Raw genomic sequence first — 24,611 nt, 5'->3', positions numbered from 1 at the left:
CCTTGGCAAATGCTCGCTGCTTGAAATGAAGGCATGTGCATACGAGGCCGAGCTGCCAGACTCGATTCAGGATGACATCAACCATCTGGTGAGCGGTCCATAGAGCAGGGGCCGGCACATGTCTTGGTTACCCGATGGAGCCGGTCGGGTGTGGGAATGCGTTTGTCTCGGCGCTCCTGCCGGGACATCACGGCAGCTTCAAGACACTGTGCCCAAAGAGACAAAAACAACTGAGCACCAAGCTTACGCTATCCGACTGTGTCTCTGTCTATGAACCTGCCCAGATAGGACTCGAGCGGGTCATCAAGATTCCTGAGGAAGTCGCCAAGCTGCTCAAGGTACAGGCACACTTGTTGGTTCCCAGAGACTGAGTCGCCGCCGAGTATGAGGGGTGGCGACACTTTGTCGCAGAGAACTAACCTTACTTTCCACCCCTGCATGGTCCATTTGGGTGCCAAAAGATCCTGCACCTCGGCAGAGGTGTCGCCTTTGATCAAGGTGCAGTCCGTCTGCCAGCGGAGCAGTGACATCTCGAGTACCTGGGCGATTCATGACGGCCCCCAACCTCGGATTAACAGCCCATCCCATCTGCCCATCTGCCCATCTGCCCATCTGCCCATCTGCCCATCTGCCCATCTGCACATCTGCCCATCTGCCCATCTGCCCATCTGCCCATCTGCCCATCTGCCATCTGCCATCCCATCTGCTCATCGGCCATCTCCAGATCCTCCTCCGCTCGCCTTTCGCCTTCCCGCTCAACGGCGCTTCAAGGAGCATCTTCGGCTTGAGGCAGCCGACTCAGTCCACAGTTACTTGCAAAACACCGCGCGCCGCACCGATGAACTTCTGAACGACCCTCTCGCAGCCCATCCCCGGGCACGCCAATATCTCGCCGAGACAGCGCCGGCCACAAAGAACCTTGGTGAGCCTGTGTACGAGTCGATGCAGGGACTCACCCGGGCATGCCAATCCCTGCTCGTGGCCGAGAAGCTCAAGGTGGTGCCCTGGTGCCATCTCAAGAACTCGTTTTCGGCGGGCCAGAGCCGGACACCCCGGGAGCTCTCGGAGCTGGTGCTGGCCCGTGAATCAGAGCATGTGCATCTGAGCCGCACACAGCTCCAGCAGGCTCTGACAGAGGGCCTCGTGAGGGGCGATCGCACCCGCTTCTTGAAGAATCCCCGGAAGCAGCTCTTTGGCATGCTGAAAGCCCAGCAGCAGCAGCTTCTGCAAGAGCACATCCAGGGCTTGACAAGAGCTTCACGGCTTCCAACAGAGGGCCTGGACCAGGAGCAGACCAGAGCACACCCCGAGCCGAGCGACCGAGCCGCTTCCGTTCCGGCGTCAGCAAGGCCGAGTAGTGCCACTCGGAAGAGTGTGCCATCTGGACAAAGTGCCTCATGCCGACCAAGTCAAGGAACGAGGGAGAGCACCTTCTCCCGGCCCAGTTTGGCCCGAAGGGGTACTGGTTCGGGAAGCAGCACCGCCAGCAAATCGGCAGTATCCGAGCAAAGCATCGACTCGGCTGCTCAGACTTCCCCGACTCTCATGCTCCTGCCCCCGCCTGATGCCGAGCCCATCATCACCACCGAGCCTCTCGCCGAAGAAGACCCTCCAAAGGAAAGCGTGGCTTCTCTCAGCATCATTCCACTTCCATCTCGACTCTCCCTCCAAAATCCCGATCTTGTCGTCAAATCCGGTGAGACCACCCGAGCACCATCAGCAGTGACCCGGTCCATCTCCAGAAAGCCAACCATCCTGATCCCAACGCACACAGACAGCCCCGAGACAGTCCTCACCACCCCGATAACACCTCGCATTGAAAGTGTATTTGACGGAGCATCGACGGCCGAGGCAACTCCAATATCGGCTCGTCCGTCGTGGCCATGCCGTCCGGCCTCGACTGCCACCACTCGGAGCCCTGATACCCAGACTCCAAGCAATGACTTTCGGCGAGGTCAGGGATTCGGTCCGGGAGCTCACCCAGGCAGATGGGACCGACACGGGAAGGGGCACACCACAACTCTCACCGGCAAGAACCCTCACCCCCAGCCCGCCCAACAGCCGCCCGACATCGAGTTCGAGAGGACGAAAGACAGTCTCATACCGCTCCATCGGACCGGACGAGCAGTCTCATCGACCGTCCTCGGCGCCTGTGCACAATCGCCACAGCTTGATTCCAAGCCGCACCTCGATTGTGCCCGAGCCCCGATCGTCGTTCACCAAGCAAGAGCTGCGTGAGATGGGCATCGAGTCCCTGCCACCGCCCTGCCCAGACATCTCCAGAGCAAAGGAGCTCAAGACTCGCCCAAACACCTGCATCCCGAGCCACCATTCTCGCGCCGTGAAGGAAGTTTCGCCCAGGAAGATCATTCCGGTCAGGAACATGGACTCGCTGGAGGTCTCGTCAGGGCAGTACTACGATCCCATAAGCGTATTCCTGCGGCCTGGTGCAGCACCGTATGATCGAGGGGACCACTTGCGTCCATCACCCGCTCGCCAACGACCTACAACTACGCCCACGCAGCGACAGCCTCGCTTCAAGATCCTGAGCAAGCAGGAGGTGCGGCTCTGGGCGCTCAAGTCCTCGGTGTGGGCTAATCCGACCCACGGCTCGTACTGAGCCTGTGGAATGATCTGCTCGGCATATGATGGACATGGCTCTGGCTTCCCGGTGCCGCACCACGGGCTGAAATGTATTGGTGTACTCTCCCTCGTGAGCATATTCCCATGAACATCTTCCCATGAGCACGTTCCCGCGAGCATATTCCCGTGTGGTCCGGGATGGAGTGCTGGGACTACTACTTGATGCAGATCATGTCCTCCCAGCCTCCGATGGGGTCTTTGGACGGCGGCACAGTGAGAAGATGATCAACGAACCCACTGATATCCGATGGGCGGTTGTACGGAATGTAGTCCGAGTGGAAGCCATATCGAAGCACTGGTATCCTGCAAAAGAAAGAATCAAGAAAGCCAAGTTCAGTTGCTCGTCCAGATCCGCACAAGAAGCAAGAGCAAGGCCGTCACAACCTCCAGAACAGGGCTATCAGGGAGCTGCTCCCGCTTACCCCAGTCGTAGATGTTGTGGAGGAGCTTCTTGGGATCATCTCCGTTCTTCTGGATTCCGTGGGCCAGAACTCGATTTGCAACGAGTGGACGTTGTTTTGGAGCAGTTGACGAGCCCCGTCGGTGACGGGATACTCGTGGCCCTGAGCGTCAACCTTGAACAAATACACCCGCTCGTTTGGCTGGATGATGTCGTCGATGCGGACGATCGGGAGGGAGCCGGGGGTATGCGAAACTTCGGTGAAGACGCCGTCTTTGGCGGCGCTGACGCCAACGGTTCGGTTCGAGGCACCGGCCTTGAAGAAGTAGATGTGTGGTCGCTTGGATGTATTGACGTCAGGAACAGTGCCTGGGCAGTTCAAGACGCAGAACCGGAACGGGAGTGGCGCCGGTCAGCTTTTGCAGTTTCATGGTGGATTGAATGAGGCGGGCTGTGCTGATATGGCAGCCCAGATCAAGAGACATTTGTGGCCACAGATCGGAAACATGACAATCACCGATCCCGTCCTCTGCCCTTACCGGGAACAACATCGACAACGGTGTAGTCTTTGCCCGGAGCCAGTCCCAGCTTTGCAAAGTTATCGAGGGTGAGGGCCTGGTTTTGGGGACTCAGCTCGAAGGAGAACACCGTGTACCCTTTCTTGTACGCTGGGATGGTGAAGTCAGCTCCGTCATATGTGCCTGGAAAGGCGTATGCAAAGCATCGGCATCGTTAGTCCGCGATCGAGCCAGCCTGCTCTGGGAGAGGGGAGCAAGTACAATGCGGGCTTGTATATATGCGTTCGCGACGGAGCGGGCCACAAGTCCGCAACCCAAGCATTTGCTCCAAGTATCCGCTCCGGTGGCAACTGCACTGGCTTTGGCATTGATGGGTCTTACCGACATCGACGACAAGATCGTAGTCAGGATGCTTGTCGCCCTTGAAAATAGGGCTTGTCTCGAAGGCCTCGGCCGACCTGAAGTTGACCACTCGGAGGGTATCCATGATGATTCTGGGGGACGAAGAGCCGCCGTGAGCTCTGATCAGGTCACCGCCATGCCTTGAGGAATGGAGCGGAGCGCTTTCGTCATGAACCTTTGAGAAGAGCGCAGCGAGTAACAGCACCAAGGCGACGATAACGATCAAGGACACGGGCTTGGGCCACCGTTGCATGTTTCGCAGACTGGATCGAAGACGAGGGCAGAGAAGACCAAAGACGAAACGACAGAGCGAGACCGGCTCAACGGTGGGTTAAATCTCTCGACGGCGGTGGGAAGGTCGGAAGGGGCAGAGCGGAGAGGCGGAGGGCAGAGCGGAGACGCTGAGGCGAGCGCGCGCGGGAGGACGACGGCCACCAGCAGAAGAGAAAAGCCAACGACCACCACGGGGCTTCTTTCCGCCATCATGGCCAGCCAGGGCCGTCGAAAGAAGCAAACAGGTCATGCGGGGCCGGGTGGAGGAGCAAGCATCGGGGCCACGGGCCGAGTGGCCACCCGGGACAGAAGTGCCTCCGGGCGATTGCTCCAGAGGAGAACCAGGGCAGGACAGATCGGCTGTCCCAGAGTATCGAGTTGCCGAGTTTATGTAGAACGGGACACTTCAACATGCAGAGGGTTTGTGTTGCTTGAACGATGTTGACTGATGGACAAACCGAACCGACTCCATCAACAAACCGAATCGACTCCATGGACAAACCGAATCGACTCCATCAACAGACCGAATCGACTCCATCAACAGACCGAATCGACTCCATCAACAAACCGACTCCATCAACCAACCGACTCCATGGACAAACCGAATCGACTCCATGGGCAAATCGATCCCATAGGATGGACACAGCATGCTTTCCATGCTATCACTTTCTCACTCCCCGACCCCGGGCTCGGCGGCGATCCCTGCCAGCGCTTTGACCCAGCACCATTGCCAGCGTCCCTCGTCTGAACTGCACCGCTCAGCCGAGGACGTTTGCCGCTCAGGGAGACATCTGTCGCCAGGCCGTCCTCCGCTGTGGGAGACACCGCATCCAACTCTTATATCCCCATCCGTTTCCGACTGTCATATGCATCCTTTCTTCCCCCCGCCCCTCGTCCGTCTTCGCCAGGCATCGCCGTGGGCTTCACGATCAAAATACCTGTCGGTGTCCGTGCATCCTTCCATTTCGCCAAGCATCTGTTATCCTCAGTGCCCCAGTGTCCCATGGTCTCTGCAGCTCTCTGTTGGCTCTTTGCCCTGGTTGTGCAGGCCCAAGCGCTGCTCATGGACCGGGGGCTCTCGGCCTTGCCCTGGAATATGCCCTGGTTCTCAGGCTACCTGCAATCCAGTAAGACCCCTGGCGGATCGCTACTCCCTCGAGACGCTATGTTGATCTGCCGCTCCAGCCTTCCCTCATTGTGCCCGCAGTCAAGCCTAGCCGAGTCGAGTGGGATTATGCTTGGCTCTTATCCCCATGTCTCTGTCTTCTCCTCCTGGTCGATCGCCTTCCAGCAACAAGCTTTGCTCTGTCGCCTCTCCAGGTGCAGATGTTCACTGGCTTTGACTCGCCCTCGAAGGCACTCGTCCAAGGCTCTTTCGCTGGTTACATCAATGTGGGTCCTGTGGCAAACCAGTCCTATGTCGCCAACACATTCTTCTGGTATTTTCCGACTCGAGCAAGCCCCAGCAATCCAAGAAACGTGGTGGGTACACTTATGGCCCCAGCACTCGACTCCATTCGACAGAATATCCAGTAAACGACGATCGATGCTTCTCGCAATCGGAGATAAGTCGCTTCGTTCTGATCTGCCTCGGGTGTGCCTCAACAACGTCCCCTATAGATCTTTTACTTTCAAGGCGGGCCCGGATGGTTTGTACCATGACCATGTCCTCTGCTCCACGATCCCAGACAGCTCGATTTGCATACCATTCATTCTCAAACTTGAACCACTGTTGTCGTCGCGAAACCACCGCCGGTGTCGTGCCCGAAATCACAGCTCCAGGTGAGAATAAAGAGAATGCCGCTCTTGAAATGAATGCCGCGAGAAGATGCGCCTCCGGCTCTCCCCTGCCTCGCGCTCATTTTCTTGGCCATGATTAGCTTGGTGTCGCTGTTCCAAGAAGTAGGGCCGCTTCACTACTACCCAACCAACGGGAGCGTCTTTGTCAACCCGCAAAGCTGGGATCTACAAGCAGATATCGTCTTTGGTGCGTAGTTCCCGGGCGTTTCACTCTTTCCCCCCAATACCATCACCAGCGAGATCGAAGCCATTGCTATTGGATCGGAGTGTCGGGATTGTCGGGATTGTCGGGATTGTCGGGATTATCGTTCTTAGTCGTCTCGTCTTGCATCGATCCAGTGGACTCGCCTGTTGGAACAGGCTTCAGCTACACCAACTCGGGCGGGCCAGCAACCGACGAACGGCAAATCGGCGAGATGCTCTACTCCTTTATTCGGCGATTCCTGGTGACTTTCAGTGGCTTGGAAGGCGCCAATGTAAGCGAGTTCTTGCGGATTCTACCGGGGATTGCATCGTCGGTCGTCAAACTCGATCCTGCTTCGCAATCCACCGGATTGTCGCCCCAGCCTCGGGCTGCATCCTTGGGTTTGTGAATTCTTGATCCAACCAACAGAATTTGATCTCTCGAACTTCTCACTCTGCGGCTTTGCCAGGTGATTCTTGCGGGTGAGAGCTATGCAGGCATTACTCTTCCATATCTAGCGCAAACAATCCAACTGCGCAACGACATTGCATCGTATACGAGCAATGGTGTGGTATGTCCGAGCAGGTTGATGTCTTGCTGAGCAGACCGTGCCAATACGAGTGGTGTCTTATACTGGATCAGCCGCGAGATGACTCTCACCCAGACATATGTGTTGCTTCATCAAGATCAATCTCAAAGCCCTCCTGCTGATGTCGCCATGGATCCAGCCCAAGAACCAGGTAAAGTGCATGGCACGCCGTCATGTCCACGGCCGCAGCTGGGTTGATTTGTGATGGATTGCTCCTGACCCGAGTTGCAACGACATCAACAGTACCCGGGCTACTTCCGATACATCATGAGCAACTGGGCAACGCAGCTGAACAACAACCAGACAGCTTTGGTAAGATCGCAGCCCGCCACTCCCAAACGGCAGCCGGCGCTGCTCCAACCTTCTTGCCACAACAACGGCTCCCTGGCGGACAGGTTGGAAGCTCGAATCTCACCCATATCGACTCATCCAGACAGCGCTCCAGGGCATCAACTCAGCGTGCCAGGCTCAAATCTCGGCACTGGGGCCAGTTACCTACATTGCCATCTGCGAGTCGCTTCTGGATTACATGCGACTCTTTATCAGTGACCTGACCAATGGGTGAGCAGCGCAAGTGGATGAGAGGCAAATTTGACACCGATGTCGTGATGCACTGTGACCATGCTTCACGAACATGCAGCGGGTATCATGCACATATGCTGCCGACGTGCTCGCTTGTCGATTGCTCCTCTGGTCGAGCAAGCGTCACCTGTACTCGCGAGCGACTTCTCATCCTGCTCCTGCTTTGCATCTAGAACACAATGCTTCAATGAATACAACGTTCGGTCAGGCACCCAAGATATATGTCCGACGTCGTTCACAAACGGCGATGTTGTCTTGATCGGCTTTCTAAATGTGAGTCACGGCTTGTTTCCAGAGAGCTGGAAGTGCGCGGACCTTGATGGTTTGAATATCCAAGTCAGTCGTGCGTTTGTCAATATTGCGGGAATGCTGAGGCAATGTCACAAAGCCGGGTCTACTGATACGGCGTTTGCGCCTCTGTTAGAGCCTCATCTTCCGCCTGACAACCCACAATTTTATCCTGGGAGCTCCGCGCACCTACATTGCCTGCTCAAACCTCGTCCAACAAGCTCTGGAGCCTGATGGGAGCCCAGCCAGCGACACTGTCCTGACCCAGCTCCTCAATGCGGGTCTGAATGTTTACATCACAAGGTATACGAGCGACTGTGAAGCCTGTTGTACCATGATGTTTTGCCGGACACGTGCAGTCGTCTAAATGTCATTGCAATGTCTTCTCAGTTCGCAGTTTGACATCGTTTCAAGCTCGATCGGCCTAGATGCCATGATTGCATCGCTGACCTGGCAGGGCAAGACGGGATTTACGGTACGCTCATTTTCAACGAAGAAAATCGGTGTATCGATGCCGGCCCATCCAGTCGATTGGACACGACTTTGCATTTGCCCGGCTTTTGGTCTTGGCTCGATGTTTCTCGTTACAGAACTTGACTTTTTTTTTTGATCTATCCAGTCTAGCAACCAAACATGGACCAACTCCGACGGCTCACAGCTCGGATCTGTTACCTCGGACCGAGGGCTGACCCATTTCAGGGTGCTGAATGCGGGCCACAGCATGCCGCAAGACAACCCCGCAGCAGCATCAGCAGTCCTGAGGAAAGTGCTTTCAGACATCAGCATCGCAGCGGCATTGATCTGATCGGCCAACGCAGCGGCTTGGGAAGGGGAAGAAGGACCAGATGAGGCCCAGAGCATTCTCGTCCACTCACAAAGAGGCACTATCAGAACCCAATACACACATACGGAACTGTGGCGCTCCAGTTTCATGAGATGATATTTGTCCTTGCCCATTTAAACGATCGCCGGTGCTGGGACAGAGAGAGGGACGGAAGCATGGCCGTGCCACGTCTTCAAGCCAGGTTAAATATGACTCTCAGGCACGGTGTTTGTGCAATAAAATGAGACCCTCGATTGGAATGGATTCGAAATCAGCCTGAACGGCTCAATAAAACAGGCTGATAGCAGACAGAGATCTCGAGAAATTAACTTTGATGCAAAGTGAAGTTGAATGTGGCCCCTGCGGAAAGCTCCACTACTCGCGTGACTCGGATTCACTCGGCATTGCCCTTGGGTTTGGGGTTCTCCTGTTGTGCGGTGTGGGACACGGTGATGTGTGGCATGGCCCAGCACCGATATCCGATCGTCCGGGCGATATAGCACAGTCCCTCGGTCTCGATGCCGTCATAGCCGCCATACTTGGCGTCCCAGTCTGATCCGATCAGATAGAACGGGGGAAAGTTGACGCCGTTGCGGTGCACGTCTGCGCGGACATAGAGCACTGTCCCGCCCTTGAGAGATGGGGAGTGCATGGATCCCAGAGTGTGGAGTGTGGAGTGTGGAGTGTGGAGTGTGGAGTGTGGAGTGTGGAGTGTGGAGTGTGGAGTGTGGAGAATCATGTCAGCTCAAAGTGTCGAGACCCGCGAGCGATGCCAGTGGGAGACGGTGTTGTCATTTGCTCGAGTATCAGAGATCGGAGGCCGTTGTGGTTGTGGAAGAGCATCCAGTCAAAACACAGCGACGATAAAGTGCTGAGAACAATCCACGATTCGACAATGCAACCACAAGGACACCCACCACAGAGTCGAGCTCTGCAACTCGATCTTCCTTGTTGATCCAGTCGCTGACGAACTCCGATCCATCATGCATGGGAACAAAGTCGGTCTTCCGGCCGTCCTTGATGTCTTTCCACTGCTGCTCGTTGGGTCGGGTGCGCTTTCCCACCCACGCATTCGCTGCATCGACAGATTGTGGAGAAGACAGAGGGCAGCGTTAACAGCGTCGAGTCAGAACCAGGGACACTTCAGTAGCGGGAAGCACCTTGGTGGCCTGAGAGCATTCCCAGACTTGCATGCGGCCTCACCCAACTGACACAAGCAGAAGCACTCACCATCAAAGTTGCTCATGCCATCGGTGCCAAATCGGCAGAAGGGCGTGATGATGTCGAGACCCGACCGCACAAACTGCTTGAGGGCATCGGACTGGATCTCGATAATGTCCGAGTCGATCCACAGGACCCCGTCTTCATCGCGGAGAGTCGACATGAGCAGTCTGTTTCGCAGTTGGGCCAGGAAGCTGCGTCGAGACTTTTGAATGTCCGGTCTGTGTCTGTCTTTGCGGGAGAACGGTTCCTCCCTGATGTACAGGATGAGCGAGGCAGCAGCGAGGTTGTGCCGGCGGACAAACTGCTCAAACTCGGGAATGAAGGCCTCATAGTCCTCGTAATCGGAGATGAGGAATCCCAGGCTGAGCAGATGTCGCGGATAGTCAATGGACTCGATAGTCTGGAGATAGGATGTGAAGGTACGGTTCTTTCCGAACGAGTGGCTGTTGTGGAAGTTTGAGAGGATGAGAATGTTCTTGTCGAGGTCTCCGTCGCGGTAAGGGTTCAGGGAGGAGTTGTTCACGGGGCTCTGGCGCTGCAGATGGATGTAATTGTGGGTGCCAGTGGACCTGGTGGTGATATACGGATCGACCGGAAGAGCCGGAGATGGAAGTGGGTGCGACTCTGTGGAGAGCTTGGAGAATCGGCCATTTTGAGTTGACAGTTGCGGGTCTCTCATGAAGAGGACCAAGACGACCATGGTGGCAATGGCAGCAAGGATTTTGGTCAAAGACCGCTTGGTGATGGTTGCGGGAATCATTCTGAAAGCGATGGCAGGTGGAAAGAGTCGAGTAGATGCCGGCCAGGCGCAGACGCCGAGGTATAGATACCAAGGCATCAAGGCGACGGGCACGGGCAAGATAGAAAACATCGGGACCTCGATCAAGATGTGCGCGAAGCTGGAAGATTCCCACTTCGCCATCATTGTGATGGTCCATAAGCGACTATGATTCGGGCGCGGCTTGAGACCACACTCCCCTGTCTTTTACAGGCAATCCAATAAAAAACGGGACACCCGGGTTTTTGACCATTGATCAAATATTTTGTTACCCAATGTTATCGCGCGCTGGCCATGACCATTCGCCACACATCCGACTTTCGCACCGCCGCATTGCGATGCTACGCCCTCATCCATAGCCTGCGTAAGGTCGCCTCCATATTCAGTGTATCCAAGAGCACCATCCATCGATGGCACCGAGGATGCAAGCTGGATGACCCATCCCGGGTCCCAGCTCGCAGATCCACTTTCTTCGAGCAGGCATGTCCAGTCATTCGCACCCTGATTGAACAGGACCCGTTGCAGACTGGTCCTGTGTTGCGATGCAAGCTCGAGTCCATCCTCCAGAGGAAAGTATCACTCTCACTCTGCCACACTGCCATCCAGCGAGCAGGTCTCTCACACAAGAGTGCAACACACCTCTATAAGTCCAAGCGACTGGATGAGCGAGTGGCACAGTTCAGGGACCAGGTCCGCTCCATCGACCCACGACGGCTCGTTTTTGTCGATGAGACAGGGATCAGACGAACCACCTTTCCGCTCTACGGGTACTCGCCCAAGGGTGCTCCGCTTCGCCAGCGCAATCACATGAAACACAAGTCCGTCTCGGCTGCATTTGCCATCAACCACTCTGGTGTGCTGCATCGCATGTACATACCCACATCATTCAAGACACACTCGATGGTCGAGTTCTTTGAGCGAGCGACCTTCCCAGACGACTCTGTGATTGTGATGGACAATGTCAGCATGCACAAGACAATGGCTGTCCTGGACTGCATCGAGCGCCGAGGATGGTCAGTGATCTTCACCCCACCTGCCTCGCCCGACTTCAATCCCATCGAGAACTTCTTTGGGATTGTGAAGCATCAGTACAGGAAGGCGGCAGCGCTGAATGCGTCCGAGGGGTTCAGGGTCGGGATGGTGACCCTGTTTGAGTCCGTCGTGCGGAGGGTGCTTCCAGATGTCTTCCCACGGCTGATTGAGCGAGCGATGCGCTTCTGGGGTTGAGTTCCCTCCAATCAAGCCGCCGTTCTCACGTTCACATCCCTGGCTTGAGCCTCTCGGCGATTTTTGAACAGGGTCACTTCCCCAACCAGCCCGCAAAGACGGGCTCCTGCTCTCGGGTATAAATGCCACACCTTCGTCCTGCTGCTTTCTTCCCTCATCTCGCCTTGATCGGATCATCGCGCTATTGTACGATAAAAAAAAGTCTCTGCTCTGACCAGTACCACTGGCAGGCATCCAGCATCCTCTGCCCCCATGCCTCCGAAGCGTAAGGGTACCGGTGATGGCCAGCCTCGGCCACCCAGGCCCAAGAAAGCCAAGTCACAGTCGGAGCCTGTCTCTGGTTCGTATTCTGACCTCACGCATGCTTGGTCGTCTGTTGCTCCGTCGCTCACCACCACTGCTTCTACAGATCCAATGGATGTCGATCCCACCGAGCCTGGTCCATCTACTTCCTCGAGTACCGGCAAGCGATGTCCCAAGTGCGATGGCACCGATCACGAACGTTGCAACACCAACAGGTGTCCAAAATACCGGCCCCTCAAGAGTTCTGTCGTCCCACTCGTGGATGGAAGGTCATCTGCCCCTCAATACAGCTGCTTCAAGCAGACGATGGATGGCTGTTGTCTCAATCCCGCTCTCCGCGACAAGATCCAGGCCACCGTCGAGGCCATGACCCAGATCCAGTTCGAGGCATCCAGGCTGCTCAACCTACATATCCTCCGGTGCATCGAGCAGGATATTCCCGTCCCCGTCATCTCCAAGTCCACCCCTGCTTTCATCCGCCAATGCTTCACGATCGTCCAGGCTGGTGCCCTCTCCCCGACCGGGGACAATGAGAAATACAACGAGCATCTGGTCGCTTCCTTTCGCGACTACCAGACCACTCGGCACGCAGACCTGCCTCCGGCCCCTCGTCTGCCTGATGGTGCTCACAGTCAGCTTCTCACCCTGGCTGTCAATGCCTATGCCACCAACTGCACCACCCACCTCGACCTGGCCTACTGGCGACTCCTTCGCCGCTTCTGCGCTGCCGTCTTCCCAGCCAACAAGCATAAGCACGAAGCCATCGAGGCCTGTCTCGAGCTCTTCGAGAAACCAGGGCAGACTCCACCCAAGGCCGATCTCGAGTTCCTCTATCCAAACTTTGGCCACGTCCTGGACGAGTTTCGGTACAGCAACGACCAGGACCGCTTCCGGGCCCTCCATCGCCTCTCACACCATGTGGGGATCCTTGCCCGGGACAAGATGGTCGACAATGTCCACAAGTGGATCGACTGTGACATGCCCGCCCTCCGAGTCACCGAGCTACAGCGCCAGGCCAAGCCGGACGAGCTCACTGCCCAAGGTATTCCCTCCGACGACAAGAGGTTCACCACGGCCAAGTCTGAGCTCGGCACCACCAAGGCCAAGATCAACAAGCTGGCATCCAGGCTCAACTGGGCACTCAAGCAGCTCACTCTTGACACTCCTCCGGCCGTGTGCACGATAGGTCCCTCTAGTGCACTGCGAAGGCCAAGTATGTCAAGATTGACACGGTCACTCTCTGGGAATCTCCTGGGTCCAAAGAAGCGCCTTAGGACTCACCAGGGACAAGCTCAAGGAAGAAGGTGAGGACGGTGTCAACAACCAGGATCGTCTCTGGCGCAGTTGCTTCAAGCTGCGTAGTTCCCTCTTCCAAGAGCGGGACGTGAACAAGAAGCTGTTCAACTACGAGATCAGCACCGATGGCATTGGATGCACCATCGGTCTCGTCAAGTTTGTGCCTCGAACCGATCACACCGAGACCATCGAGCCTCCTCCGACTGCCGAGCAGCGCTATCCAGGCCCACATCGGCTGACCCAGACCCCGATCGCACCACTTGGATTGGCATCGATCCTGGAGTCGGCTCCATCTTCACGGCGGTCATCCAAGCACCGGGCCACCAAGACGAGGTGGTCTCGTTCTCCAATGGCCACTATCAGCACATGTGTGGCCATACGTCCAACTACCAGGTGGCACAACTATCATGAAGTATCGCCTCGACATCGAGACCTGGATAGCGACCACTCCCTCGCCCAAGGTGTCGTCCTCGGAGGCTTTCAAGGTCCATCTCACCCATGTCCTGCGACCGGAGCTGCGAGTGCAGCTCGACTTCCACCTTGGCAAGAAGGCCTCGTCACCATCGCTTCACAGGGCCACAAGGAGACGCCAAGTGGCCGTCGACAGGATGTGCAAGGCCGTCCTGAAGCACGCCCCGATACGGACCGATGTGGTGATCGCCTTTGGCAATGCGTCATGGCGACAGGGCAAGGGCTATGCATCCAGCCCTCGGAGGCAGCGGTTCGCTCGGTACTTTGAGCAGTTCGAGCACCACCGACGCCGTCCCAATCACCATCATGGAAGCGTCAAGGTGGCCTCGACGAACGAGTTCAACACCTCGCAAGTGTGCTCCAAGTGCCTGGAGCCAGTTCGGTTGGAAGGACTCGATGCGCCCAGTGTTGCGAATTCCCACTTTGTCAGGAGCTGCAAGAATCCCAGCTGCCGGACAGTGTGGAATCGCGATGTCAATGCGGCGCGCAACATGATCATAGTGTGCAGGTCGATTGTGGAGATCGGAGAGCGACCGGCGGTCTTCACTCGGAGGCTGCCAAAGTGATCTGTTTTATTTCTTGTGGCTTTGCTAGACGCAAGCACAGCACATACTACATGTTCATGGAAACGGCTATATTGTCCCGTTTTTTGAATAAAGTGTATTCCCGCCTGTAATTTCCACATCGTAGACTTTGATGAGCTGGATCACGGCAATGTTTCAAGCGCTGCCTCTCGCTCCTTCATGGCCCCGGTCCCTGTGAGCAAGCATCGCGGCGCCACACAAGACTCAGACCAGAGCGCCCCGCTTCGGGTTGGGTGCACTGCGATCGCCACTGCCCGCCTTGGATTCTCCCCCCGCCTTCTTTGGCTTTGGCCTTCATCTCGTCCAGCCATGAATGCCAGCAAGATCGAAGCCGAGGCCGATCCGTCCCCGAGCGGCAGCACAGCCCAGCGCCCGGTCCAGGATATTGATGATCTGGGCACGTTTGTGAGTTTCCAGCGTGCATGGCCACCCGGCGATCGCCGTTCAGACCAGCGCATTTGCTCGATGTCGCAGTTGATCCAGATCCAACGATCCTCGCGCCCGCAACGGCACGCCGCTCGCGTGCTCCATCCTGATCATTGCATTTCCGATCCAGGTCGAACAGATGCTGAGCAATATGGTAAGCACCGCGATGCATACCTTCGTCCCGACGTCAACCAGACGGAAGAAGTTCGCTGCTGATCCGCCGGGCCATTTAGCAAGGACAGTTCGAAGAAATGTCCCGCAGTGTCCTCAGCAAAAGTATGAAGCAGCCGCCGATTGCACGCTGGTTTTATTCTGGAGGTGATCGAGGGCGTTCAACTCGCCTCTCTTGCTATTGCATCTAACTCCATCTCTCGGATCCACCCCCAAACGCATGCAGTAAACGGTATGGGCCAGCGTCTTGACGACCTGGAAAGAACGATCGAGGGGTTGATCGAAAGCACGAGCGACAACAGCGCTCAATCCTCCGACCCGGCCAACGGCAGACAGCGCAGCGCAAGAGACTGAGGCCGGCTGGATCCGAACTGCTCGCGCTCGACGGCAAGAAAAGGAAGAGTTCTGGCTTCAAAAGAGCGAAATGTTGCTGGAAATCGCCAGGAGGCTTTGCTCGCTGTTATGCGGATGAACTTGAGCTGCCGAGTTTGATGCCAATGGAACGACCCTGGGAAAGCGGGGCAAGACAGATATGTTACAAAAGCGACCCAGCTTCTGTGCGAACAGCCGCATGTGTGTGTATGCTGATGACAATCCAAGCCGCCGACAGACAGGTTGTGAGTCGTCGGTGGCATCAATAGCGTACCCTTGGTTCCCATGGTGCTCGTGGTTTTCATTCGCTTCGGACGCTGCAGCTTCTTTGGCATCCTCATCCAGCGGGATGCAGAGAATACCTAAGGTGTGGATAGGCCCGAGGTCAGACCACCCAGTCGAACGGCATTTGCGGAAGCAGACGATCGCCGAGCCCACTAGCACAGCCGGCCAGAGCATCCACAGGCGTACGAACCCTGTTCTTGCAGGAACGCAACGTCATCGAACTCGGCTGGAAGATCCAGTGATGGGAATGTGCCTCCCGAGAGTGTCCCGATGGGACTGGGTCGCCAGGTTTTTGGCATCCGTGTCCAACTCGAAACGGATGGACCCGGAGCCTCGGTATTCTCCTGCTCACGAGCCCAGCAGCGGCGCCGTCGTGAGAAGCGTGGATGATTGTGGATGGGTGTGGATGGATATGAGTGGGTGTGAGAGTTGGCTCAATTCGGCTACAGGAGATGCACGGAATGGAAGGCAGCGATTCGTCAGCCAGCTGTTCTTCAACGGCCGAGATGAAAGACAAACCTCGAGCGACGAATTGGCCGCTGTCTCAGGGGCAGAACCAGCATCGGGCAGCACGTTCTGCAGCTCCGACAGATGGTGAATGCCCTCTTGGCTGTCGAGCTCGTCGTCCATCGAATCGTTGGTGCTCATGTCTTGGTCCGATGTCTCGGCAAGCTCACTCAGAGTGTCCTGCACCGACATGTACTTGAGAATCGGCAGCACACGTTCTTGAATCGCTGGCGCTGCCTTGGCGAGCTCCTGCAGAATCATTTTGTTGCTGAGCAGCACAACCCCGCGGCATGGTCAGAATTCCTGCTCAAGCGGCCATCCAGCTCGACAGCGTGGGACTTACTGCACAGAGGAGTTTCGGGCACAAGCTTCGACTAGATCTTGAATTTGGTCGTCATCGACGGCTTTGGGGGCAATGAAGCTCTGCACAATATGGCAGCCCCAGCCGGCTGGACCAAGATCAGACATCGGTCAGAGACCTTTGGTTGGCTCAGGCGAGTTATCCAGCACGAGCTCGAGGGAAACGCAGCTGGGGATGCTCTGCCTTACCAAGCGTGCGAGCATATGAAAGGGAGGCACTGTCATCGGTGTTTGGAGTGCCCGACTCCTCATCAACCGACGGGGCTGGTGCGACTTGGGGTGCTGTAGCGATACCTTCGAGAAGGGACGGGGCGATGTGAGATAGGATGATGAGCATGCGCTGGCTGGGGCGTCATGCAGAGCCTGCATCGGCTGCCCAGCAATCGAAGCATAGCGGATGCCAATAGAGCAAACAGTCCGTGAGGGAAGCGACAAAAGTTCATCGCCAGGGCGTATTCGTACCAGACTTGCCACAACTTTCAATAATAGCTCTCAAGAGCGACTGCGTGAAATCGGCCCAGTGATGGTCATAGCGCTCGAGGAGAGGGTGCCAGAGCTGGACGAGCTCGGTTGGTAGCACGCAGTCATCGGACGGGCATCGTTTCCTGAATTGTGCACACTGTTAGCCTGTCGACACATCATCATCGCTCCGAATCGCCAAGCAGAAGGCAGAGGAAGCACTCCCGCCTACCTTACTGCTGTGGGAACCAGCGTGCCTGTCTCCATGAGAGCAGGAATGAGGATCGACTGAAAGCTGTCGGAGATCAGGACGGTTGATATGTCCACGAGCAGAGCAGAGGCTGTGCTATCGAGAGAATCGACTCCTCGTCCTAAATCGGGCCAACGAGTGAGTGAGCGCTGGCGTCAGTGGCGGCTGGGTCGAGATATGCACATGCTCGGAACTCATGAGAGTCGGATCTGTAGAAGTGTGTGGGTTGGATACCGTACCAGACTTGATTTGTGCCTTTCTGTTCAACTTGTATTGGACCAACATGTCTTGGATCTGAACGGCTGTGTTGGTCTCCTCGGTCTTCTGCAGCTTCCAGTAGTTTTCTTCGAGCCAAGTGAGTGCCTAGAGCCCGAGAAGCAAAATCGGAAATGCGCTCAGTTGCACTGGCGCCTGCGGCTCGATTGCTGCCCGGCCAGAACGAACCTGAAGACACCCGGATCTGAGAATGGTCAAGCCCGGCAGCTGGTCGTGAGTGCCGGAATGCCGGAGCTCCACAAACCACGACGGGAGTCCCATAGAACCCGCCAGATAGGATACAGAGGAGGCATATGAGCCCTTTTGGGCAACGTCGGTGATGCCGTTGACGAATCTGGTCCATGGGCATTCGATATCCGTCGGATTGGTCAGTGGTGGTGCGTCGGAGAGACATCCAAGTACCCGGCATTCCGGAGATCGTAGCAGACCCGGGTGGCTTGAGGCCCAAGTGATATGGATTGATCCGACGTACTGTACCTAATGAACACCATGGTGTACATAAGCCGGATTTCGAGCTCGCTGATCGACGGAATAAAGGCACCGCCGCACCCGTCCCTCAGCCAGACCTCGACGAGACCGGCGGTCGATTCAACGGCATGCGGCACTTTGCCTCTTGATGACCACGCCTTCACCTGCGATAGCAAGGCACAGGGCACAAGGCCGTCAGGTCAGCAGTGAATATGACCAGCAAAGCCCCGATCTAGCGCCGCCGAGTGCAGGCGGTTACGAAGCGATACCGAGACGGCTACGAGACGATTCCGGCACCGATCGCCATGGAAATCGCTTGGGATGGTCTGCCGGCTGTCCAAAGGCGCGCGAGACGAAGAGGCGACAGTACCCTTCGAACGCCCTCCGCCCGTTTGTCAGGCATGGACGGATCGGAGAAAAGCAGCTGATAGGTCTCGAGCCATTCGTCAAAGTTGGACCACGGCACGATTCTGGGAAGTCGGGTTGCGAACATGGTGGCGCTGGAGACAAGTGGGCGGACGTGTGTCGCTGCGATTCGCAGTGCTGCCGATGCAAGGGTGATGACGGAGAGGCGGGCTGCGCCGAGTTTCTGCCAACGGGGTTGCGCTGGTGCGATTTCGATCGGATCGATCGGATCGCTCGTCGTGTCTGTTGCTTCGGGCGCTGGTCGCATGAAGACATTCGCGGTCCGTCGCAGCCAATCCGTCGCAGCGCACACACACACAGATCACGCACGTGACCGTCCAAATCCGGGCAGATGAGCGGTGCGCTGTCGGCAAAGCCGGCACGGCTGCCCTTGGTCTCTGGGCACTCTTGGTCTTGATCGCTGCTGCGGGACTCTCAGCGCCATGGCTTCGGTGAAGATCGATGCTCGCAATTTCCACAAGCGAGCCAAGCTCCTGCTGGCGACCTGGAAAGGCGCTGGGCGGGTCGGCTCCGCTGAAGAGTTTGCCGAAGCAGATGCGCTCCTGGTCGCCGTCGGAGCCAACAACGATGACGAGGCTTCCTTCAGCAAGTCCACTGCCGTTCAAGTAGGGATCGGCTCTGTATTAGAGCCGCTGGCACTGCTATGGACGAGGCGGTGTCCATCGGAGCAGCTTTGAAAGAATGGGCCGCACTGGCCCTGCGCTGCTGACTGCTATCGAATGATTGCTAATGCGACAGCAGCAGCAGCAGCAGTCGGGACGGCAACGGGGTGCCTTGGCAGAGCCCTGAGTCTCGATTTATGGCTAGTTACTGACCGAGCTCTGTCGACAGATGTGGCTGCTTGGATACGAGTTTTCGGACACCATCATTGTCTTTACCCCGGAGAAAATCTATGTTCTCTGTGGAGCCAAGAAAGGTAGCATCAACATCCTCGCTCGAGCTGCGTCCTGCTAGATCTAGGGCATGTCGAGCGTCGGACAGAGCGTCGCCCGGACTGGCATGTCCAGGCGACCCGTATTCCCAAGTGCGCTGTGGAAAAAGGCTAATCTGTCCCGTGGATCAGCCAACTATCTTGAGCCCCTGAAGCAGTACGAGCGGGGAGTTCCCCTCGAGATATTCATCCGCGGAAAAGAGGCCGGCAGCAACCTTGAGGGCTTCCAGAAGCTCTTTGAGGTGATGGCAGGCTCAAAGGCAGGAGTAAGTGGCTCTCTCTAGTGGCTGCACAGTCACCGACTGGGGCTATATCGGCGGGGGCTGACTCGGATGCAAGCGCCCACCCATCAGCCCGCAGATGCAGACGGTCGAATACAGTGCCCTGGCAGTGTCCACCATTCGATGGTCCATTTTATTTTGCTGACATGATCTCACGTCAATAGAAGAGGATCGGCGTCCTTACCAAGGACCAATACAGCAGCAAGTTCTATACGGAGTGGAAAGAGGCACTGGGCAACGCGCCGACCAAATTTGAGCAAGTCGATATCTCTGTCGGCATCGGATCCGTCCTTGCCATCAAGGACGAGGACGAGCTGGTATGATGCTTATCCATCAACTCGGAAGCCCTGTTCCCATCCAGCGTATTGGCAGTGCGATCTCTTCCTAACACACGTGGCTGCACTATACCACCAGAGATCACTGAAGCTCGCCAGCAAGGTGACCAGCTGCCTCCTGAACGAATACTTTGTCACCGAGATGGAGTCGATTCTGGATCAAGAGCGAAAAGTTACGCACATCGATATTGCCACGGCCACCGAAAACATGCTGCAAGACCCCAAGGCCAAATCGCGCCTGAAGCTTCCAAGCGAAGTAAGCGCAGGGCGGTGTCGGCCAGCACCTCGCTGCTGTGCGTGCTTCCCACCCATTCGCTGGGCCACAAGCGCCATAGTCCTTGCGACCAGATCCATTGACTGAGCCACTCGCTTTGCACCTGTCGCGATCGGGATCCAGGCCGATATCGAGAACCTCGACATATGCTACACGCCCATCATTCAAAGTGGTGGCAAGTTTAACCTCAAGCCCAGCGCAGTCTCGGACTCGGAGTTCCTGCATGAGGGAACCATTATTGCATCCCTCGGCTTCCGATACAAGCAATACTGTGCAAATATCTCACGGACCTATTTGGTCAACCCCACCAAGGTACAGCCGAATTCTTTGTACTGGGCGGGGCGATTCTCGATCTGTCTACATGGCATTCATCGCTCTTGCGTACTGCCAGGGCCAAGAGAAAAACTACAAGTTCCTGGTGGAGCTGCAGCAGTACGCCTTGAGTGTCGTCAAGGACGGAGCACAATGTCGCGACGTCTATGCCAAGTTGCTGTCGTACATAGAAAAGAAGCGCCCGGATCTCAAGAGCTTCTTTGTCAAGAGCTGTGGTTTTGGTGTAAGTTGGCCATAGCTCGCTCCATCGCTCAGTGGACTCATCCGCCGGGATCTGCGGCCAGACCGCTCGAAAACTGGATCCAGCGGTGCGACAATGCTATTGTGCTGGTGGTACAACCATCGAGCACACAAGCGAGGCGATGCTGCAAGGTCGATGCTGCCCATCTCGGCACTGCAGAGTCACGCTGACACTAAACCGCTCACCGCTCTGCGGTTGCGTGGAACGCAGATGGGACTCGAGTTCCGCGAGTCCAACTACATGCTCTCGCCCAAGAACCCGCGCGAGCTCAAGGCAGACATGGTCCTCAACCTGATTCTGGGCTTTGAGGGGCTCGAGAACCCCGATGCAGCGGACGCCCGCGACAAGAGCTACTCTCTGCTGCTGTCGGACACCATCCGCGTTACCCGCGATATTCCCATCGTCCTGACCGAGTCCAGCAAGGAGCTGTCCAAGATTCGATACGTTTTGGCGGTAAGATCGGCGCACCTAGATTCGCTTTCTGCAAGTGGCGAAGCAGCCCTCGGTTCCGTAGACATCTGCGGCATTGCTCATAGTTTTCGCGCTCCACTATACCGCGACTTGATTGTTGACACATACCCTGTCGGCACACCCACAGGACGAAGGTGAAACCGAAGTCAAGAAGGAAAAGAACGACGGCATGGTCCGCAAGTCGGCCGTGCTCGAGAGCAAGCTTCGTGGCGAGGAAAAGGACGAGATCGCCCCCGAGCAGCGACGCAAGATACATCAGAAGCAGCTGGCTGAGCAGAAGCGCAAGGAAGGAATTGCCCGATTTGCGGAAAGGGCAAAGAATGCCGATGGCACTGAAGCACCCATCTTCAAGAAATTCGAAAGCTATCGCAAAGAAGCGCAGCTGCCCAAAGAAGTTCAGAGCTGCAAGGTGTGTGTCCACATCGGCGATCGGATACCTTGCCGAGCAAATCAGAGGCGCATCGACCCGGGGAACTGTGCCACCGATGCCACCATGCGCCAGACGCCGTGGGATCTCGCTGATATTGACCATCCCTACTGATCATTCTCGTCGGCACCAGATTGTTGTGGACAGCAGGAGCGAGTCTATCATTTTGCCTATCAACGGTTTTGCCGTTCCCTTCCACATCACTACGCTCAAGAACGTGTCCAAGAACGACGAAACCGACTTTACTTACCTTCGGCTGAACTTTGTCACGCCCGGGCAATCGTTTGGCAAGAAAGACACGACGTCGGTCGGTACCTCATCCAGCATTGGGCTCTCCTGAGCTGCGGCAAACTCCTCTGCCCAACTTTAGCTGACCTGTCTTTAATGCGCATATCTGCTCCATCCAGCCCTTTGAAAACCCAAACGCCACGTTCATCCGATCGCTTTCATTTCGAAGCTCGGATCATTACCGCTTCAACGAGATCTTCAAACAAATCAATGATCTTAAAAAAGAAAGCCAAAAGCGGTGAGACGTTGCTATGCCTTTGCCCACTCGACGAGGTCCACACTGACTCTGTCCTGGATGATGACGCTGCAGGGAAGCGGAGCGCAAGGAAAAGGCCGATCTCATCGAGCAGGATCGGCTGGTAGAAGTCAAAGGCCGTCGTCCTTTGCGCCTTCCAGAAGTCTATGCTCGTCCCGTTGTCGAAAGCAAGCGTGTGCCCGGCGATCTGGAGATCCACATCAATGGCATCCGGTACCAGTCGCAGCTCAAGAGTGACCAGCGCATAGGTATGACTCCCGAGCGGCCCTTGCCCGCGCTCAGCCATGCCTTGGTGCCAGTATCGCGCAAGGCACTTCCTGGACTCGGTATCGTGTGGAGCACTCCCTGGACTCCCTGGACTCATACAAACAACCCCTGTGGTTACAGATATCCTCTTCAGCAACATCAAACATCTCTTCTTCCAGCCATGCGACAACGAGCTCGTTGTCATCATACATGTTCACCTGAAGAACCCTATCATGATCGGCAAGAAAAAAACCAAGGTTTGTCTGTCGCCCATGGGTTCCCCGCACTGACGATGGCTGCGAGTGCGCAAGCTGAGTACCCTTCTTTGAGACCCTCCCTCATTCGATCAAGACCCGGCCCTGTTGCGGCCGGTACCGCTGGGTGATCTTGGCGGCACACACAAGTGCTGACACTGTATATTTCTCGGTTCGCACACTCTGCATCGGCATCCAGGACATCCAATTCTTCCGCGAAGTTGGCGATGCCAGCTTTGATGAGACGGGCAATCGCCGTCGACGCATGAACTATGGCGACGAAGACGAGTTGGCACAAGAGCAAGAGGAGCGTCGCCGTCGACAGCTGCTCAATCGAGAGTTCCAGATGTTTGCCGAAAAGATCACAGAGCTGGTAAGATTGGAACATGGATGCAGTCGCGCCGTTCTGAATGCATGTGCTCCACGCCATCGAGCTCCGACTGTGGCCACGAGGTGCGGGATCCATCTGTATCCTCCGGCCGCAATCGACATACCCGCTCACTGACACCACGTCCTCGCATTCAGTCAAAGAGCATCGAGGTCGACATCCCGTTCCGCGAGCTTGGCTTCTACGGCGTCCCCCACCGCGAACTCGTCCTCCTTCAGCCGACAACCGACTGCGTCGTGCACCTGACCAACCCGCCCTTCACCGTCGTCACCATCGAAGAGGTGGAGATTGCGCATCTCGAGCGAGTGCAGTTCGGATTGAAGAACTTTGATCTCGTCTTTGTCTTCAAGGACTTTACAAGAGCGCCTGTGCACATCAACACAATCCCAACGAATAGCCTCGAGTCTGTCAAGGACTGGCTGGAGTAAGTCTGTGGCGACTTTTATTATGTGACGAGCGACACCCTTCCTCCAGGAAGGGCATCTCAGACAGATGGCTGACGAGCCACGACCATGTGCGGTAGCGCTAACGCATGCGTTTGTACACGATCTGGTGACAACATAGCTCTGTGGACGTCCAGGTCACCGAAGGACCCGTCAACCTCAACTGGAACGAAATCATGAAGACCGTCACCAAGGACCCCATCACATTCTTCCAAGATGGAGGCTGGAGCTTCCTTGGCGGCGACAGCGATGTGAGTCTCTGCTACGGCGCTGTGATGATTGCGTGCAGGATGCCCGAGACGGTGCCTGCTCAGCCCAAGCGACGAGGACGCCAGACGATCTGCTGACAATCCACCCAACCCCCGTCAGAACGACAGCGGCAGCGAGGACGACGAAGAAAGTGAGTTTGACATTGGTGAATACGAAGATGACGACGAGGTAATGTGACTTGCGCACCTGCCTGTGTGTCCTGCGCATATCCGTTGTGCCGGCCGTCCAACGGCTCTCGTTGTAATAGCATAGTCATGTCTGACACCATCGATCCGCCCCTCACCAGTCGTCGGAGAGCGACAGCTACGACGATGAAGGATCTGGATCGTCAGACTACTCCGGCTCTGAGGAGAGCGAGTCGGGCGAAAGCTGGGATGAGCTCGAGCGCAAGGCTGAAAAGGTTTGTGTCGTTGGCTGGCTTGATGGCTGGTTCGATGGCTGATTTGTTGGCTGGCTGGCTGGCTCCTGCATCGATTGCGAAGCCAAGCCCGGCAGAGATCGCCTGTCTCGCTGCCCGCAACGCCGCTCACCTGAATGCTGTGTCGCTCATTTGCTCTGCTTACAGGCTGACAAGAAGCGCACCCACGGATCCAAGGGAGACAGCGGCGACGAACGCAGCAGCAAAAAATCCAAACGATAGAGCAGTGGCGCTGCTCGGGCTCGAGACCAAGTGCCTGCTGGCTCCAATGAAGGCGATCACGGGGCTTGCATTGGCACCCGATTCGGACATCTGCAGCTGCTGTACTTGGCAGGTCAATACAACCATTTGCCCGCTCTTCTCTCATAGC

General features: G+C 56.4%; 7 protein-coding genes across 7 annotated transcripts; 4 read left to right on the top strand and 3 right to left on the bottom strand.

Moving 5' to 3' along the window:
• Positions 1-25: 25 nt before the first annotated feature.
• Positions 26-2,620, top strand: BJ171DRAFT_631961 (uncharacterized protein; the record flags this gene model as incomplete). Its single annotated transcript, XM_053115639.1, has 7 exons — positions 26-88; positions 285-338; positions 462-498; positions 725-1,332; positions 1,531-1,824; positions 2,129-2,431; positions 2,531-2,620. 7 exons carry the CDS (start codon positions 26-28, stop codon positions 2,618-2,620), a joined length of 1,449 nt encoding a protein of 482 aa, XP_052963401.1.
• BJ171DRAFT_570595 (uncharacterized protein) lies at positions 2,575-4,395 on the bottom strand. The gene is made up of 4 exons (XM_053113644.1): positions 3,943-4,395; positions 3,583-3,744; positions 3,066-3,412; positions 2,575-2,946 (listed from the first exon to the last, which is right to left on the bottom strand). Exons 1-4 carry the CDS (start codon positions 4,214-4,216, stop codon positions 2,869-2,871), a joined length of 861 nt encoding a protein of 286 aa, XP_052963400.1. The 5' UTR covers positions 4,217-4,395; the 3' UTR covers positions 2,575-2,868.
• An 844-nt stretch (positions 4,396-5,239) lies between these two features.
• BJ171DRAFT_585443 (Alpha/Beta hydrolase protein) lies at positions 5,240-8,484 on the top strand (the record flags this gene model as incomplete). Its single annotated transcript, XM_053114362.1, has 13 exons — positions 5,240-5,363; positions 5,528-5,718; positions 5,857-5,885; positions 6,117-6,223; positions 6,376-6,512; positions 6,690-6,791; positions 6,907-6,960; positions 7,053-7,121; positions 7,243-7,370; positions 7,565-7,664; positions 7,816-7,982; positions 8,070-8,154; positions 8,299-8,484. 13 exons carry the CDS (start codon positions 5,240-5,242, stop codon positions 8,482-8,484), a joined length of 1,479 nt encoding a protein of 492 aa, XP_052963399.1.
• A 412-nt stretch (positions 8,485-8,896) lies between these two features.
• BJ171DRAFT_462546 (Anp1-domain-containing protein) lies at positions 8,897-10,405 on the bottom strand (the record flags this gene model as incomplete). Its single annotated transcript, XM_053108520.1, has 3 exons — positions 8,897-9,133; positions 9,420-9,577; positions 9,733-10,405. 3 exons carry the CDS (start codon positions 10,403-10,405, stop codon positions 8,897-8,899), a joined length of 1,068 nt encoding a protein of 355 aa, XP_052963398.1.
• Positions 10,406-14,632: 4,227 nt separating this feature from the next.
• Positions 14,633-15,626, top strand: BJ171DRAFT_519054 (heat shock factor binding protein 1-domain-containing protein). Its single transcript, XM_053112317.1, has 4 exons — positions 14,633-14,790; positions 14,942-14,965; positions 15,045-15,087; positions 15,209-15,626. Exons 1-4 carry the CDS (start codon positions 14,695-14,697, stop codon positions 15,334-15,336), a joined length of 291 nt encoding a protein of 96 aa, XP_052963397.1. The 5' UTR covers positions 14,633-14,694; the 3' UTR covers positions 15,337-15,626.
• BJ171DRAFT_519046 (Las1-like-domain-containing protein) lies at positions 15,346-18,599 on the bottom strand. The gene is made up of 12 exons (XM_053112316.1): positions 18,330-18,599; positions 17,969-18,123; positions 17,660-17,825; positions 17,455-17,578; positions 17,198-17,336; positions 16,969-17,111; positions 16,696-16,800; positions 16,490-16,595; positions 16,159-16,414; positions 15,830-15,983; positions 15,629-15,716; positions 15,346-15,490 (listed from the first exon to the last, which is right to left on the bottom strand). Exons 1-12 carry the CDS (start codon positions 18,450-18,452, stop codon positions 15,394-15,396), a joined length of 1,656 nt encoding a protein of 551 aa, XP_052963396.1. The 5' UTR covers positions 18,453-18,599; the 3' UTR covers positions 15,346-15,393.
• A 172-nt stretch (positions 18,600-18,771) lies between these two features.
• On the top strand, positions 18,772-24,609 carry BJ171DRAFT_519044 (FACT complex subunit-domain-containing protein). Its single transcript, XM_053112315.1, has 19 exons — positions 18,772-18,990; positions 19,217-19,301; positions 19,449-19,582; positions 19,762-19,914; positions 20,012-20,188; positions 20,330-20,518; positions 20,598-20,762; positions 20,991-21,233; positions 21,379-21,660; positions 21,812-21,985; positions 22,086-22,204; positions 22,277-22,470; positions 22,610-22,725; positions 22,922-23,095; positions 23,248-23,534; positions 23,675-23,804; positions 23,923-23,991; positions 24,110-24,223; positions 24,389-24,609. The coding sequence occupies exons 1-19, from the start codon at positions 18,808-18,810 to the stop codon at positions 24,461-24,463; spliced, it is 3,063 nt and encodes a 1,020-aa protein (XP_052963395.1). The 5' UTR covers positions 18,772-18,807; the 3' UTR covers positions 24,464-24,609.
• Positions 24,610-24,611: the final 2 nt, after the last annotated feature.

Source organism: Polychytrium aggregatum, assembly GCF_025602895.1.
Source record: "Polychytrium aggregatum strain JEL109 chromosome Unknown BJ171scaffold_41, whole genome shotgun sequence".
Classification (NCBI taxonomy): Eukaryota; Fungi; Chytridiomycota; class Chytridiomycetes; order Polychytriales; genus Polychytrium; species Polychytrium aggregatum.
The sequence above is the reverse complement of the archived record's forward strand: the minus strand, read 5'-3'. Positions and strand labels throughout refer to the sequence as shown.

What these genes read in the sequence shown, in the direction of transcription:
- BJ171DRAFT_570595 (XM_053113644.1), bottom strand. Translation starts at nt 4,216, where the DNA reads ATGCAACGGTGGCCCAAGCCCGTGTCCTTGATCGTTATCGTCGCCTTG. An exon ending in CGATCTTGTCGTCGATGTCG is followed by an intron (nt 3,745 to 3,942) that starts GTAAGACCCATC and finishes ACGCCTTTCCAG; the next exon opens with GCACATATGACGGAGCTGAC. An exon ending in CGTTGTCGATGTTGTTCCCG is followed by an intron (nt 3,413 to 3,582) that starts GTAAGGGCAGAG and finishes TGAACTGCCCAG; the next exon opens with GCACTGTTCCTGACGTCAAT.
- BJ171DRAFT_519054 (XM_053112317.1), top strand. Translation starts at nt 14,695, where the DNA reads ATGAATGCCAGCAAGATCGAAGCCGAGGCCGATCCGTCCCCGAGCGGC. An exon ending in AACAGATGCTGAGCAATATG is followed by an intron (nt 14,966 to 15,044) that starts GTAAGCACCGCG and finishes CGGGCCATTTAG; the next exon opens with CAAGGACAGTTCGAAGAAAT. An exon ending in CCGCAGTGTCCTCAGCAAAA is followed by an intron (nt 15,088 to 15,208) that starts GTATGAAGCAGC and finishes AAACGCATGCAG; the next exon opens with TAAACGGTATGGGCCAGCGT.
- BJ171DRAFT_519046 (XM_053112316.1), bottom strand. Translation starts at nt 18,452, where the DNA reads ATGTTCGCAACCCGACTTCCCAGAATCGTGCCGTGGTCCAACTTTGAC. An exon ending in TACACCATGGTGTTCATTAG is followed by an intron (nt 17,826 to 17,968) that starts GTACAGTACGTC and finishes CCCATGGACCAG; the next exon opens with ATTCGTCAACGGCATCACCG. An exon ending in TGCGTTCCTGCAAGAACAGG is followed by an intron (nt 15,717 to 15,829) that starts GTTCGTACGCCT and finishes TCCACACCTTAG; the next exon opens with GTATTCTCTGCATCCCGCTG.
- BJ171DRAFT_519044 (XM_053112315.1), top strand. Translation starts at nt 18,808, where the DNA reads ATGGCTTCGGTGAAGATCGATGCTCGCAATTTCCACAAGCGAGCCAAG. An exon ending in GCAAGTCCACTGCCGTTCAA is followed by an intron (nt 18,991 to 19,216) that starts GTAGGGATCGGC and finishes CTCTGTCGACAG; the next exon opens with ATGTGGCTGCTTGGATACGA. An exon ending in TCAAGGACGAGGACGAGCTG is followed by an intron (nt 19,915 to 20,011) that starts GTATGATGCTTA and finishes CTATACCACCAG; the next exon opens with AGATCACTGAAGCTCGCCAG.